Below are 16,494 nucleotides of genomic sequence, written 5' to 3' on the forward strand. Positions count from 1 at the left end.
TATATATATATATATATATATATATACATTGCGTGTGTATTTAAGCATCATTTTTTTATTTAAGCAAATAATATAACATCAAAATTCATCTGCTTTTTCATTTTAAAAAAAATCTAATGTTAAGTTTGTATTAAAATAAAAAAAAAGCTGCATTTTTCATATTTATCACGAACGTTTTCGAATCGGTGTTGACAAAAGCAATGAACAAAAAACTGCAGAAAATAAGAGAAATTCAAAAGATAGCCAAGAAACACGCACACGAAGTCATTTAGATGCCAAAAGAACAATCTCGAATTGTTCCTGGAAAGATTTTAACGATTTAAATTACGCGACATCAGAATTAACGTCAAAGGGTAAAATTGTATTATGTGAAGCATTTTAAAATGTTGTTCCTTGTTTAATACGTGATGTTATTAATTGTAGGTTGCTGGTTTTTAATAAAGACAACTTCGAGTATTTAAATTATTTTAAAAATTAGTTCCCGAATATATGTTAAGTTAAAACGTGCCAAGTCCAAAGAAGGCTGACCAGTTCAAAGAGTAGCATCACAATTTATTGATTTTACTAACAATATCCAAGTTGCAAGGAAAACAAACTTTAGGGTCAGAACAAATGAAGAATGATTTTGCAAATCCCGAACAAATAAATTGTGCTATTCTGACTTTAGTTGGATGTAATTAACATTCATGTATGCAAATACGTGGAGATATAAGAAGTTCGTGGAACCAACTTGCCAATGCGCTGTGGCCATCTGACATACCAGCTGGTGCTTTTCGATGGTTTGGCGAGAGAAACTCTATTCATATTTGTCAGGTCCTCGACTGATGAAATATCCATCTTTCTGTGTGTATGTGTGTTTGTGTGTTTTATCGGCTATTGCGCCGTGAAGCTCCATCTGTTGAATGCACTTATGAGCTGATTTGACAAAATAGCCAAATGGCTTGCTGCATGAAACATATTTATTATGGCGAGCATATGAAGTCATTATTTAATAGTTATTTTTATGGAGATACATAATAGAGATTTGTCTGAAATAATTTATCCACATTTTAAGGAATCTCTGCGAATTATCTAGAAAATTGGCAATAGAAATGATGACGATTATGATATTAATAACAGTAACATAAGAGTATTATGCATATTGAAGAATTGCTATATCTGAAAATTATTAATTTACCAATATTTGGAATGTGATCAACCTTAATATGTTATCAATCATCTCCAGTCATCGAGAAATATTAAGAGTCATACCGAAAAACATTCTGGAAAACTTAAATGTCGTTGTTACATTAGGTAATGAAAACCCTAACTACATTCTGATTGGACAAAAGAAATCTTGCTTACCGATGAAAAAAAAAAAAAAAAAAAAAAAAAACAGAAAAAAACATAGCGGGTTAAAATGTCTGTTCAAATGTATCTTCTGGCTTAAATACTTAAATAAAGTACGTATTAACGTTTATTCATAAACTTATAGAAAGGAATATAGAAATAAAACCCCAAATGTCTATGTGATGATTCTGTTGAGTAAATTTTAAATGAACGTAATAGATTCTTTTTATGAATACGAATTGTGCTATTTTTTTTTTATCAAATTTTCAAGTTAAATTCAATTTTTACGGCATCTTTTGTTTATTGAATTTTTAGGTGACAGTACAGAATTATTATTTTTTTTAGAGTTTTATTGATTTCATTAACACGGACTTTAAACGCCTTTTTCGTAATATTACTGAAATATTAAAATATTTAAAAAGACAGAATTTCTGGTGCTTATGCATCTATCTTATAGCACTATTTTTTTAATGATATTTTCGTGTTAAATGCAATTTTTACGATATTTTTGTTTATTAAATTTTAAAGAAAAGAGCTTCGAAACACCCTCGTCTCATGTTAAGAATGACTTTCTAAATAATAACGTTATTATTTCAGCCCAGTAACATAATTGCATAAATATTTGTTATTGTTAACATCTACTATGCTTTATTTGGATAATAAAAAAGCAAAAATAAATTCATGCACTTTATCTTACTACTTTAGTCAAGGTATTTTATATTTACATAAAATTTTATATTTACATAAAATTTTATGTTTACATAAAATTTTATATTTAAATAAAATTTTATATTTACATAAAATTTTATATTTAAATAAAATCTTATATTTACATAAAATTTTATATTTACATAAAATTTTATATTTACATAAAATTTTATATTTAAATAAAATTTTATATTTACATAAAATTTTATATTTAAATAAACTCTTATATTTACATAAAATTTTATATTTACATAAAATTTTATATTTACATAAAATTTTATATTTAAATAAAATTTTATATTTACATAAAATTTTATATTTAAATAAAATCTTATATTTACATAAAATTTTATATTTACATAAAATTTTATATTTACATAAAATTTTATATTTAAATAAAATTTTATATTTACATAAAATTTTATATTTACATAAAATTTTATATTTAAATAAAATCTTATATTTACATAAAATTTTATATTTACATAAAATTTTATATTTACATAAATTTTATATTTACATAAAATTTTATATTTACATAAAATTTTATATTTACATAAAATAATAATGTTAACTAAGATTTAAAAAATAATGGATCCATTATATTCTGTGATCGTTAATTTAATACTGAACATTTCTGAAATTGGTTGATTTTCTGAATTTTGATGAATTTTTAAGTTGGGGGAGGGGTGAAAATGTTTATACATTTTGCACGTACCTAAATGTTTATTCATTTTGCACGTACCTAAAGTTCCCTATGTATAGAATGGGTTTCTAAATAATAACGTCATTATTTAAGCACGGTCTATATTCTGCATAAATATTGTTTTATTATTTAATATTATCGAAAATAAAAAAATGCGATACCACTAAAACGAACTTAAAAAAATACTATTAAAAGAAAATCCGAAATTTATTTCATCAGAATACATTGCAGTTTCTTCATAAACAAGTCTTTTTGGCTGGGAGCAAAGTGTAGTATCTGTTCTGTTACTACACCTCATTTTTCTGTCCTCGATCAGTGGAGGAGAAATCCTTCTCGACTGAGACAATTTTAATTTTTGTTCCTATCCAGAGTGCCCCGTTGTGGGGAGCTGAATTTTTCTCACATTAAAAACCGACCTTGTTTCTAACTTTGCCCTCGAGAGGAGGCAAGTAAATAGGGACAAGTCTGTCATTTTGATATTTTTTTAATAGTTAAAAAGATATTTATTTTATTTTTTCTATTCAGAAACATCATTACATTCACATTTAGTTTTATAAAAATTTAGTTAAATTAATAATTTAATGACCAGTTCCCATGCCTCTGTTCAGTTTCGAAAAACAAAGAATACCCCTTGTAGAGGCAGTTGCGCGTGTAATTTTAAGGCAAAGATTGCACAATCCTCAACCACACTTCTCCTGAATCGGCACAGTTTGAGTTCAGTGGAAAGGAGAAGTCCAGGGAAACAATGCCGAGATAAGCAGAGAGCACATACAGCACCTGGAAGTCCCAAATGGTCACCCATGTAGTACTGACCAGGTTCAACGTTGCTTAACTTCGGTGATCCAGCGGGAACCGGTGTGTCAACATGATTAAATGGCCAGTAAACGATACCGCAATAAGTCAACTGTATTGAACATAAGGCTGATTTTTTTCATCGATACTTTGATTTATCTCCCCCTATTTATTTCATCAGATTTCATGATGGCCGACGAAAACACTACGACTCGCTTAGTCGTAAAATTTGATTTTTTAATAAAAAAAATACTTGATCGGTTTACGTGATTTTTGGAATATGACATTTTCGTTCTGTAATGATTACATACATCATGTAGACTTTTCTGTATTTTCTTTACTTTTATTTGCTATCATAAGTGCCAATTTGAATAAGCACCAAAATTAATTTCATTTCAATTTCTTCGTAAACAAGTCAGCCATTTTAATAGCTTATTAATAGTTTAATAAATATTTTTGGAGACACAACATTACATGCACAGCACTTAGTTTTATAACAATTTAGTTCAGTTACGATAACGTAATTAATAAGTTCATTTGGCGGACGTTTAGGAAATTGCCTTCCCCTCCCAATCTCTAAATTCCACAATTTACATTTTTTTTTCCTTTTTTCACTTTAATCTCATCGATTATGAACTTAATTTTTTAGATTAAAAAAAAAAAAAAAATCGAAACTTTTATGACTTTTATCGTCCAGTATCAGTTTCAATTATAACGTTCTACTTAATTGAACACCTACTTTGTGACCATCTCTCTTATGTGACCGGTGAATATTCCCGTCTTAAAAAGTGTTTGGAAGGGAACTTTCTTACCCCCTCTATAAACATCCTCTCTCTCTCTTACCTATTTGAAAAAATCCCAACTATAAGAAATTGTCAAAAAAAAAAAAAAAAAAAAAAAAATATATTTTTATTTGGTTATTTTTTTTAAAGAATTTGGTAACACATTGAAATAGCCACTCCAAGAATGGATCTTTTTTTCTGCACAATTTTACGGAAAATAATGTGTTACATTATGCACAAACAAAACATCTTGTGGACTTACCATGACATATTCAGCTTTCAAAAATGACATATTAGTAATGTTCTATTTTAACGTCGGAAAAATGTATGACTAAATATTATGTTTCAAATGCTATGTTAGATCCGTTGAATTGTCGGATGTTTTTACTCATAACCAAAAAAACGTGTTTTTATTTTTCATAAAATTATACAAATGAGCCTTTTGTATTTAATTTTTTGTTTGAATTGAATATTAAAAAAAAATTTACGACTCTAAAATAGGACAGTATTGTGATATTCATTTTCAGCATACTCAAATACTTGTAACAATCATCATCAAGGTGAAAAGAAAAGAAAAATTTAGCCTAACCCCTTTTTTAGACGGCAATATTCACCGGTCACGTAAGAGAGATGGCCACAAAGTAGGTGTTCAATTTAATAGAACCTTATAATTGATAACTGATCCCAGACGATAAATGTAAAAAAAGGTTCAGATTTTTTATTTTAATCTGAAAAAAGGTGCTGTTTGTTGAATTTTCATTGAAAGAATTCTAAATGTTTAATCAATTATTTTTAGCTTTAAAAGGTTATAAAGAATTTCATAACAAATTGTTTTAAATTCGTTATTTGTTTTATTTTATTTTTTTGTTTATTTTATTTATGGGTTTTAAAAATTTTCAACTACCGGGGAATTTCCACGGTTGTTTTTTATTTTTTTTATTTTTTTATTATTATTATTATTATTATTATTATTATTATTATTATTATTATTATTATTATTATTATTATTATTATTATATTATAATAATAATAATTGTTGTTGTTGTTGTCATTGTTGTTGTTATTATTGTTATTATTGTTATAATAATAATAATAATAATAATAATAATAATAATAATAATAATAATAATAAGAAGAAGAAGAAGAAGAAGAAGATTTTAGTTTCATACTTGCAATAGCACAGAACATTTTAATATGGAATTCGAATTCAGAACTGAAAATAAGACATATTGACATTTTGGGATTATCGAGAGCAGTATTTAACAGAAATTTAATTTTATAGTAATATAGTATTTATAGATTTATGTATAATAGTTTTGAAATGTTGGGTTGATAAGATTGCTAAACGTGAAATTTAGAAGAGAAATTACGAACAACCAATAATCGTGTGGACGACCATTTTTTAAGGCAACATTTCAGACATTTGTGATATCGAAAAAGCTTCTTTATTTAAAATTGATTGACACTCAATAAGTAGATGGCAAACTTAGACTAACATAGAAGCTATTACAATGCTGCTAGTTTTATGGAGGAAAACCAATACTGTAACTATGACGATTGCAATAACGCATGCTTGTTAAAAATTATCTCTCATAGAGGGAATTCATTGAAAAATACAGGAAATTGCGAAAGCATTCTAACAATAGTGAATAAATTATTTATGGAATTTAATTGGGTTGCATATTGGAATATCTTAAGTATCACAGTATTAATTGGCAATATCGAATTCGAATTAAAATTATTTTCTTATGTTACATTCTGTGTTATTGTGTTCCGCATTCTGAATTAGTTTTGTTTATTATAACAACATAAAGGAGTTAATGTTAAATTTAATGTTGGTTTTATATTTTATAATTCCTTACATAATTCTTCATATTCAAAATTGTTGAGTGAATTTCTTTGCTTATTTCGTATATGTGGAGTTCTGGTGTCCTCCAGTAGAAGAAACAACTAATAGGTGCGTACACATTGTTTTGCGTATAGGGTTTTTTTTTTGTAAGATTTTTGCTTTTTCTAGAAATTTAGGAAGACGTTTTTTTTTCTTATTTGTAGAAATCATTGGTGCCTGCGTGATTGTGTTTTGCGTCGCGTTGCTATATGAAGGTCTAAAGGTTCTGCGTGAAGAAATCATCGAACGTTTCCAGAAAAAGAAGAAAGGCGATCCGGACATGGGTCAGCAAACGTAAGCCATATTTATCGATGCTTTTATTTAATGTACAGTAGTTTAAAGGTATTAGGATTAAGAAGATGAAAGAATATAATCACAATTCTTATAACACTTGATAAGATTATATGTGAAGCCATCTTTGGCGTGATGAGTTCTCATTGTACTTCTCCACACGATTGTCTTCATCAACGTTAATATTTCTATGCGACGTTTCCTCAATGTACGGTTCGGGTGTATTCTGGTGTATTTTTGTTTTTATGTAAGGTGAAATGTTATCCATAGTTAAATACGATTGCTTTTGGATATTTATGTAGACTAATATGTTTTACTTATTAAATTATATCGAATAAAGATATGTTCGAAAAACAGATATGCGGTACATACAACACGTTGATATCATTCATAAATAGTTAAACTTTAAGCATAATATTTATTCTAAGCTTCACACAATATCTGTTGTGGACCAGTAAGAGTCCGGAAGAAAGACACAAGTCGGTATTTAGTGGGGAGAAAATATATTAAACAGAAAAGCAAATGCAATAAATAAAAATATTGTTATACGTAAATCCGATTGCCTAGTGTGTATAACTGGTGTATATCTTGTGTATAACTGGTGTATAACTGGTGTGTAACGACGAGAGATATATTCACCTGATCTTTAGTAAATATCTGATAGTAAATGCAAGTGTTTATTGTTACCCGTAAGGTGGGAACCACAACAATAATTAAAATGCATTTATTATGACTGTGAAATTATGAAAAAGTCGGATTTCACTTATAAGCTATGGAAGGCGTAATGAGAAGCAAAACGTCACTAGTTGATAGACATTCATAGCAGAGAAAAAAATCTTTAAAATCATCTGTCCATATGCCACGATGTTTCTACATTAAACCGTTATTTACTATAGACAAGGATTCAATGTTTAAAGAAAAGAACACCAAAGTATAAGCAAATCTAAATACGATGGTTTATACAATCAACCATGACATTTTCAACACGAGTATTACTGTCACAATATGCATGCTTATCAATTGATAATAAAAAAGGCGTTATAATAATCTGTTCATTGGATTAAAGACCATTAGAAACAATATTTACAAGAAAATCATATTTACGTACAGGAACAATAACATCGTAAATAAACCACACAACCGAAGAAAGCTAGAGATCACATCTGCACAAGCGCAAATATACATATCAACATCAACAGAGATAATAGAAGGTAAACAAGGTTAACAAGGGCATAATCAGTTGTAAGGCTGCAAACCTCCGCAAACCAGCATAAGTTGAACTTCCATGTCAAAGTTGAACAGATTTTAATCTTGAAGATCAAAGGTCAAATTCATATAAAATCCTACACACACACACACACACACACACACACACACACACACACACACACACACACACACATATATATATATATATATATATATATATATATATATATAGAGAGAGAGAGAGAGAGAGAGAGAGAGAGATAACCAAACAAGTTCTGTTCATTTTTTGATTACCCATTAAATGAAGTTTGAATATATACGAAAATCATGTAGCAATTGTTTTTACATCAGGACAGCTGATAGTAGGAACATCAGATGTTATTAAAAATTGTCCCGCCACCAGTTATAAGCCGGAGAGTTGTGAGAAGGATGGAAGTATCTCTGGGGCTATTTGCCTATTTGGACTTATCAGTAGCAGCATCAAGTCGCCGCATATGTTAAGCTTTGGAGATAGTGCTGTGGATAAACTTACTGCAAAAGGCCAAGTCGGGAGATTCGTCCTTCCGTGATGAGCCTTCCAGTGAAGGACCACCGGAGGACAGTAGCTTAACATGTGGTGAACTTGCAACGCAGTTCAACGTTTCTGATGACACGGCCAAACTTCATCTGCGCTGCTTAGATAAGACGTACAAGTTAAGCAAGTTGGTTCCGCAAACATTAAAAAAGAATTAATATTGAATGAAATCTATATTGATATGTGATACTACGTCTTAAATTGCAATGTCATTTTGAAACTACAAATCGAATACCGATTTTTAACGAGAAGTTAGAATGCTGAAAACATGTACAACTTAAAAAATTCCCGTTCCCGATGTTGTTTACTCATAATTCCTAAATAGTTTCTACTTTTTATTGAATTAATTAATTAATTATGAAGTTTTCAAAAGAAAGTAAAATTGATTTAATTTAAAAAGTTTTGCTATCTTAAAGCTTAGTTCTACTTTGAAAATAACTGATTTCTCACTCTGCTAACACACAAGCAATCTAGGTTTAAAATAGATTTTTTTGTCTTTCTAGAATTAAATTAGAAACTTTCGAATTTTAACTATTTTTTTTTTTACTAAAAATTATGTATTCCTTCATTTTTACATATTTTTTCAAACATTTCTTCACCCCTAAATTATACACTGTTCTTTTTTAATGTATTCCTTACATATACACCCTTCTTTTGTAAATGCAGTATTTTTAGACGATGCAAAAAATCTTCAAAATTTTAATTAAAAATTAAAAAAACATTTTATTTTTTTCTGTTTTGCGTAATTTATCTTCGTCACTAACAAAATTATCAAACAAGATCGTGTGTGCTTGTGTTTCTCGCTTATACGTAACTTTTAAAAATACACATTGAAGTATAATCTTTTTTAAATTTAACTAATTATTGAATAAAAAATAAAATAAGGAAAAACTAAAACGAATATTTAAAAAATGACTATATATTTTTACTTATAAGTCCCCCCCCCCCCGATTAATTGTTGCCCGGTGTTCAATAAGGTTTTCCTAGTTTGGTATAAAGCTTTTTATTTAGACATCTACTACATAAAGGGGTGATGTGATGCTGACATTTGCATGCAAGAGAAGAAAACTTTCTACCAATTAGGTAAGTGGATTTAAATAAAAAACGGCGATCGTACAGCTAATATACCGCTTTAATACAAAACGGCAATCGTATCGCTAATGATAAAAACAAACAACACAACTTTATATATATATATATATATATATATAAATATATATATACATATATATATACATACATATATATACATACATATATATATATATATATATATATATATATATATATATAAATGTAAATTTGGTTCGTTAAAAGTGAATAAAACCATATTTCTACGTTACCAATTTATTTGAAATTTTCAGACAACCCATCTTTAGAGTCGAGGGATGGTTTTATGTTATTAAAATAAATTTACCTCGCGAATTATTAAAATATTAAATAAAATAAATATATTTTCGTAACCGTTAGTGCGAATCTGTTCTGTTGATAAAACTGAACTTCCGGTTCGATTCATTTCACAGACACGAATTGACGAAAGATTTCATTTTCTGTTTACTCGATAAGTAAAAAAAAACAAAACAAAATAAACATAATTCATTTGTTTATCTTCCAAATTTTTTAATTTAAACCTTTTTTCTTTATTATATAAGGCAAAAAAAAGTTTGTCGCTTGCTTTTTTAGTTTTTTTGTTTGTTTTTCGATATAAGATTGGTTGGTAAAAGTACAGTTTAAATAATATTTGGTGCTAATGCAAAGAGTGGTCCACGCTATTTTTTAAATCGTATTTCCAGGTTTAATTAGAGTTTTATTATTTTTTTTTTATTCAATTGTAAGGTTAAAATACAGATTAGGTACAAAACACCCTCCCGTCCCCATGTTAAGAATGGCTTTTTAAATAATAACGGTATTATTTCAACACGGATCACTCTCTGCATGAGTACTGTACTTTCACCTAACAATTTAATAAACAAAACATGGTACTTATGCAGAGAAAGTACCATAATAATAGAATAATAGAATAATAACGTTATTTAGAAAGCCATTCTTAACATGGGGAGGACGTTTTGTTACTATTCTATACTTTCACCTAACAATTTAATAAACAAAAGATGGTACTTATGCAGAGAAGGTACCGTGCTGAAATAACACTATTAAGAAAGCCATTCTTAATATGGGAAAGGGAGAGTGTTCTGTAACTATTTTATATTTTCACCTAACAATTTAATAAACAAACGATAGTACTTATGCAGAGAAGGTACCGTGCTGAAATAATACCGTCATTTAGAAAGCTATTCTTAACATGGGGAGGGAGTTTTGCATCTATTCTAAAATATGAATGCTTTTTCTTTAATTAAGAAATTGGGTACTCGATCAATAAGTGCATTGATCCGTGCTGAAATACTAACGTTATTATTTAAAAAGCCATTCTTAACATGGGGAGAAGAGGGTGTTTTGTAACTATTCTGGACTTTCACCTAACAATTTAATAAACAAAAATTAAACTTAAGCAGACAAGGAACAGTACTGAAGCATTAACATTATTTAGAATACAATTGAATAAAAAAAAAAAACTTTAATTAAACTTGGAACTACGATTTAAAAAATACTACGGATCGGTAAGTGCATTAGCACCATAAATTTGTCTAAGTCTTAATTTCTTATGTTATTGGAAAAAAAAGAAGGTAAATATGAGGAATTACTCCACCCTCGAAAATTCCTTTAAAATTACCACTCCTATAGGTTTTCGGGGTCGCTGAAAACGAAAATAACCTTTATAATTAAGGCAAACGAGTAGTTTCCAAGATATGAAGAAATGTTAGTTTAAAAAAGTGGAGGATCACTTTCCCATAATAATTTAACGTTAAATGAATTAAAATTACCTGCTTAAATTGGTTGGAGGGGCGGGGGTCGGCCGCCAAAACACCCCCCACACACACAGAAAAATGCCCCTCTCTCAGGTGGCCAGAAAGTGGGTGCTCATTCTAAGTTAAATTTAAATTGAAAAGTGATCACCCACTTTTCGAAAAAGTAATTTCTTCATATCATGAAAACTTTCTTTTTGCGAGGGAAACGGTTTGCAGATTCGTTTTTAGTACACTGAAATCTACAATAAAATATTACGCTATATGAGACGGGCCTTAAAGTAAAATAATACCGGATTTTTGGGGCAGATTTGCCATTTAGTTGTATAATATCCTCAAACCAGGTAATCACTGAAAGGGACTCTTAAAAGTCATTACCTTTATCGATCAAAATTTAAAACCACTAATTATATGTCAGCCTACATCACAGTAACATATATTGAGTGAGTTCCTAACAGTATTTTGTATAGTTTTTTAGTTTAAACTCATTTTCCCAAAATTTCCCCAAACTTAACGTGTTCGATACAGTCTGCCGCCATTTGTATTTTTCAAATATACCGATAAACACTGCATGTTTTTGAACTGATTAAACATTATACATTACATAAAAACACTACAATCTTACCCAGTTAGGTAGAACATTTACTTTTCTTGCCTTTGATAACATTTATTTGTTATATATTCATTTTTTGACAACTTCTTTGTATCTGTTAATACAAACCCTTTTCATTTAATGTAACGTTTAGTCAGCTCGAAAAACAGTGTTTATCGGTGTATTTGAAAGCTACAAATGGTGGCGGACACTGTTGATTATGTTAAGTTTGAGAAAGTGAGTTAAAAATAAAAAACTATACAAAATACTGTCACAAACCCACCGATTATGTCAGCCTATGTCATGTATGTATTCGGTGGGTTTTTGACACTGTATTGTATAGTTTTTAGTTTTCAACTTAATTTCCCAAACTTAACGTATTCAACAGTCTGCAACCATTTCTGTTTTTCCAGCCGATCAAACATTTTACCTTACATAAAAACACTAAACAATTATCCAGTTAGGGAGAAATGTAACTTACCTTACCTTTGCTTTCATTTGTTTTTGGACAACTTTTTCGAATCTGTGTATAGTAACCCCGCCCCATCACTCAAATATTAATTACTAACTCACATTTTTGTATACAGAAAAGAAAGAAAGAAAGAAAGAAAGAAAAAAACATTTAGCGTTTCAACGTTAGCTTTATCCACTGAGTGTTGGTCGAGCCCAAGCCATGATTGACGGTAATCCTGAGGATCAGGATCCAATTCTGCAAGAGTACCATTTTTTTTTTTTTTAGAGTGGATTGCTGTACGATTTTTTTTTTTTTTCTTTTTAGAGTGGATTGCTGTACGATTTTTTTAGAGTGGATTGCTGTATGATTGCTGTAATATAAGAAACATGCATTTTCTCTTTTTATTAAAATTTTCCATTACACCAAATTGAGCCAGAGCAACGCGTGGCAGGGTACAGCTAGTATATATATATATATATATATATATATATATATATATATATATATATATATATATATATATAATCTTCATCGTCTGCAATGCACTTCTTGTACAGTTCCAACAACTGGAAGGCCTCTTGTAGGAGAATGTCAACGACCTTCGTCACAGCCTCTTTCCTCTCTTCAGTGGTCTCATAACGACAGTCTCTAAGGTTTTCCATAAGCTTAGGGAATAACCAAAACACACAGGGAGCAAGGTCTGGATTATAGAAAGGGTGAGGAACTGTATTGGTGCCCATCTTGGTCAAATAGTCTGTGACAAGGATGGAGTTATGCATTGATTCATTCACACAAATCTTTCGCATCTTCCTCGCAAATAATTGTGTGTACAGTTCCCACACTGACACTTATTGTCTCTATAAACACACGACGATCCTTATCCATGAAATTCTTTATGTGGTCAATCAACTCTGGTGTTCTGACTTACTTACCCCTTTCACCCCTCTCATCATTCCTCACAGACTCTCTGCCTTTCTTTTATCACTCAGAAGCTGATGCTCGATTCATGCAAGATGGTCTAAAAGCAGTCTGAAGCATTCCATACGTTTCTGTGGCATTTTTCCATGTTTCAAACAGAATTTTATTACATATCGTTCTTCTAAAGTGTCTTCACTTCCAAATTGCATTTTTGAACTCACTAGTTGTGACAATCAGTCTTTAGTAGGGTATATTCCAATTCCTGCTGTAGCTATTCCTTTCAATCAAAAATCATAAAAAATAATCATTCATCTCATAAGATGTATTGCAATAACATACTGAATTTTCAAGAGTTTACAACAATTTTAATAATTGAATAATTGTGTGGGCAGTTCCCACACTGACATCAAACTGTGCATTTATTGTCTCTATAGACACACAACAGTATATATATATATATATATATATATATATATATATATATATATATATATATATATATATATATATATCGATGAAAATTCTTTATTTGGCCAATCAACTCTGGTGTTCTTACTTCCTTACTCCTATCACACCTATCTGTTTTAAAATAAAATCTTTCTTTAATAACTTTGCACACCCAACGAAACATACAACGAGTAAAATCATATATTTAATATTTTTTCAATCATTTCTAAACAAATGGTTTCACGTTTGCTTTGTTTTCACCTCTATTTTCAGAGTCGGTATTTTTCTGTGGCCACATATCCTGCAGACGTTCATGCACATTCTTCAAATGGTGGTCAGCTATTTCCTTATGCTGATATTTATGACCTACAACGTTTGGCTGTGTTTGGCTGTTGCCCTTGGAGCTGGAGCCGGTTACTTTGCCTTCCGATGGAAGCGACCATTTAACGCACTCGAAGCCACTGAGCACTGCCATTAAAAGAACAATCCAAAGAGAGACAATTCCACAAAACAACTGAACGACCGTGTAATGCAGTAAATGTAACATAGAGAGAGAGAGAGAGAGAGAGAGGAAAAGAGAGAAAGAGAGTGAGAAAAAGAGAGTGAGAATGTGTCTGTGAGAGAGTGTGTCTGTGAGAGAGAGAGAGAAGAGAGAGAGAGAGAGAGAGAGAGAGAGAGAGAGAGAGCGAATACTGTTACAATCAGTGATTGAAGCTTTTGTAAGTAACAATAAATAGATTTGTACGTAAAAACGAGTAATTATCTTTTTTGCTAAATTATTTGAATTTTCTTTCAATTTTCATAAATATTTAGAAAAAAACTTGTTCGTTTGTACAAATTGTCGGGTTTTTTTCTGTTTTTTTTCTGTTGCTTACACTTATAAAAACAATAAAATCTCCACTTCTATTGAAATTGTCAAAATATCAACCAAATGATCTAACAATGTCCGAACTGTGTCCGAACCACGAAATAAAAAAAAATAAAAATTCAGGTTAAAATAAAATTCCGTCCATTTTCGTATTTTATATTTACATGCAATATTCAGGCAACACATTCAGTTCCGAAGTCATGATTGTATCAATTCTCTCGTGATAGTCACGTGTCCTTAACAAGCTGCTGTGGACAGAATAATGTTCAAAATTACAATTAAAAAATATTTGTGGGAAACGATTGATATATTACATTAGGTTATAGGCATTAAGTAAAATATTCTGTCTGTCTGTCTGTTTGTCTCTTACTCTCTCTATATATATATATGTGTACGCGCGCGCGTGTGTATTGTTCTGTTAGCAGGCATTCTGCACTAGTAGGAGTTGTCTCCCTTTGTTTTACATGTTGAATGTAAATTCTCATACAACATGAATAAAACAAGACTGGGCAGTCAGCCATCTTGATCTCAACCGATATATATATATATATATATATATATATATATATATATATATATATATATATATATATATATATATATATATATATATATATATATATCTTGTCTTATATTCCCGATAAAAATATAGCCAAACATAAATACTTGACTTTTTCATTTTAAACCTAAATACAAGCCATTATCACCGTACAAGCAGAAAGGTCAAGCTTATACACTAACAGCATATGACATGACGGGAGCACATTCAAAATTACTATTTCTGTTTAGAGCACAATTGAACCATCATACTAGACTTTTGCATTTTAAACTTTAACTCAAGCAGTTATATTAAAATTAATTTTATAAAATCAACAGTAGATTCTCTACAGTGCAATGGAGAATACAATGTGATTAAGTCACTGCGGCGAGGCATGTGAAGCTTCTTCCTGGTACCCAATGATGGGTCTCTAACTAGAGCAGGCAATCAACCGATTTGATTGAAAAATGGGCGATTTCACCAATTTTGATGACGTAAAAATACGAGTGTGTGAAATATTCATTGATTATCATTCAATTCAGGGCAACGTTGGGCCTCTCTACTATTATATATATATATATATATATATATATATATATATATATATATATATATATATATATATATATATGAAGGGAAATGTATAAAAAAGAATACGAAAAGTATAAAAGCTTATAACTTTTCTTTATTCGTTTTCAATTGGTGACGTTCAGGAATACAAAAAAAAAAAAATTAATTAAAAAACTTTTTTTACAGGTACATAATTTTCGACCGATCCTTCAGTTTTCATCGGTGTAGTGAAAGTATATATATATATATATATATATATATATATATATATATATATATAACTCTGTGGACCATGCTTGATTTCTTGTTTGCTTGCATCATCTTGCTGATGACACCCAAATCATATATATATATATATATATATGTTTTTTTTTTAGTTTTGATCTCACTACTATACATTAGGTTCAATATAATAATCTAAAGAGAATTGTCTCTATAATAATAAATACGTCATCTGCATGAATTATACTATCATATTTAAGCGTATCATTCAACCAGGTTATCAATAAAACTTCATACAAAGATATATGCCTGTCTTCCCATTTCAAACAAAACATCCTTAGAGTTTAAGAAAAAAAAACTTATCGGTTGGCTCAATTTCCTTAGGATAAAATTATTTTGGGCCAAATTTTCTGGTGCCTTTATAACGTTGTCATAAATGCATAAGTTTTTATCTTATGATTTATGTACAAGTTTCCCAATGTGTATTTTGTATAAAAGTTATCGGTGAGATACAAATAAGAAAATGAACATATCCATTATGTATAGATTTTGTTCCACTGCAAAACTATTAACTAGAAAGAAAAAAACTGACGTAAACAAATTGTTAAATAATTAAAAAAAATAATTTTAATATATTTATATTTTAAACTCATTGTTCACTCTATGATAAGTAAAACTCCAAATATTGGAACATTTCTATATAAATGAACTTAATTCGACGCTATTGGGTCCAATATAATCT

At 29.4% G+C, this 16,494-nt stretch overlaps 1 protein-coding gene across 5 annotated transcripts in view; it reads left to right on the forward strand.

The window, feature by feature from the left end:
* The window catches only part of LOC145277817 (high affinity copper uptake protein 1-like), a 224,376-nt gene extending 210,070 nt beyond the window's left edge, over nt 1-14,306 (forward strand). For all 5 annotated transcript variants that reach the window (XM_080129704.1, XM_080129706.1, XM_080129707.1 and 2 more), the window contains 2 exons: nt 6,370-6,499; nt 13,828-14,306. In XM_080129704.1, coding sequence (XP_079985830.1) covers nt 6,370-6,499; nt 13,828-14,032 — 335 coding nt within the window. In that variant the 3' untranslated portion in view covers nt 14,033-14,306. The remainder of the gene's footprint in view (nt 1-6,369; nt 6,500-13,827) is intronic.
* Nucleotides 14,307-16,494: the final 2,188 nt, after the last annotated feature.

Source organism: Euprymna scolopes, chromosome 6, assembly GCF_053919585.1.
Source record: "Euprymna scolopes isolate OS-2025 chromosome 6, ASM5391958v1, whole genome shotgun sequence".
NCBI lineage: Eukaryota > Metazoa > Mollusca > Cephalopoda > Sepiida > Sepiolidae > Euprymna > Euprymna scolopes.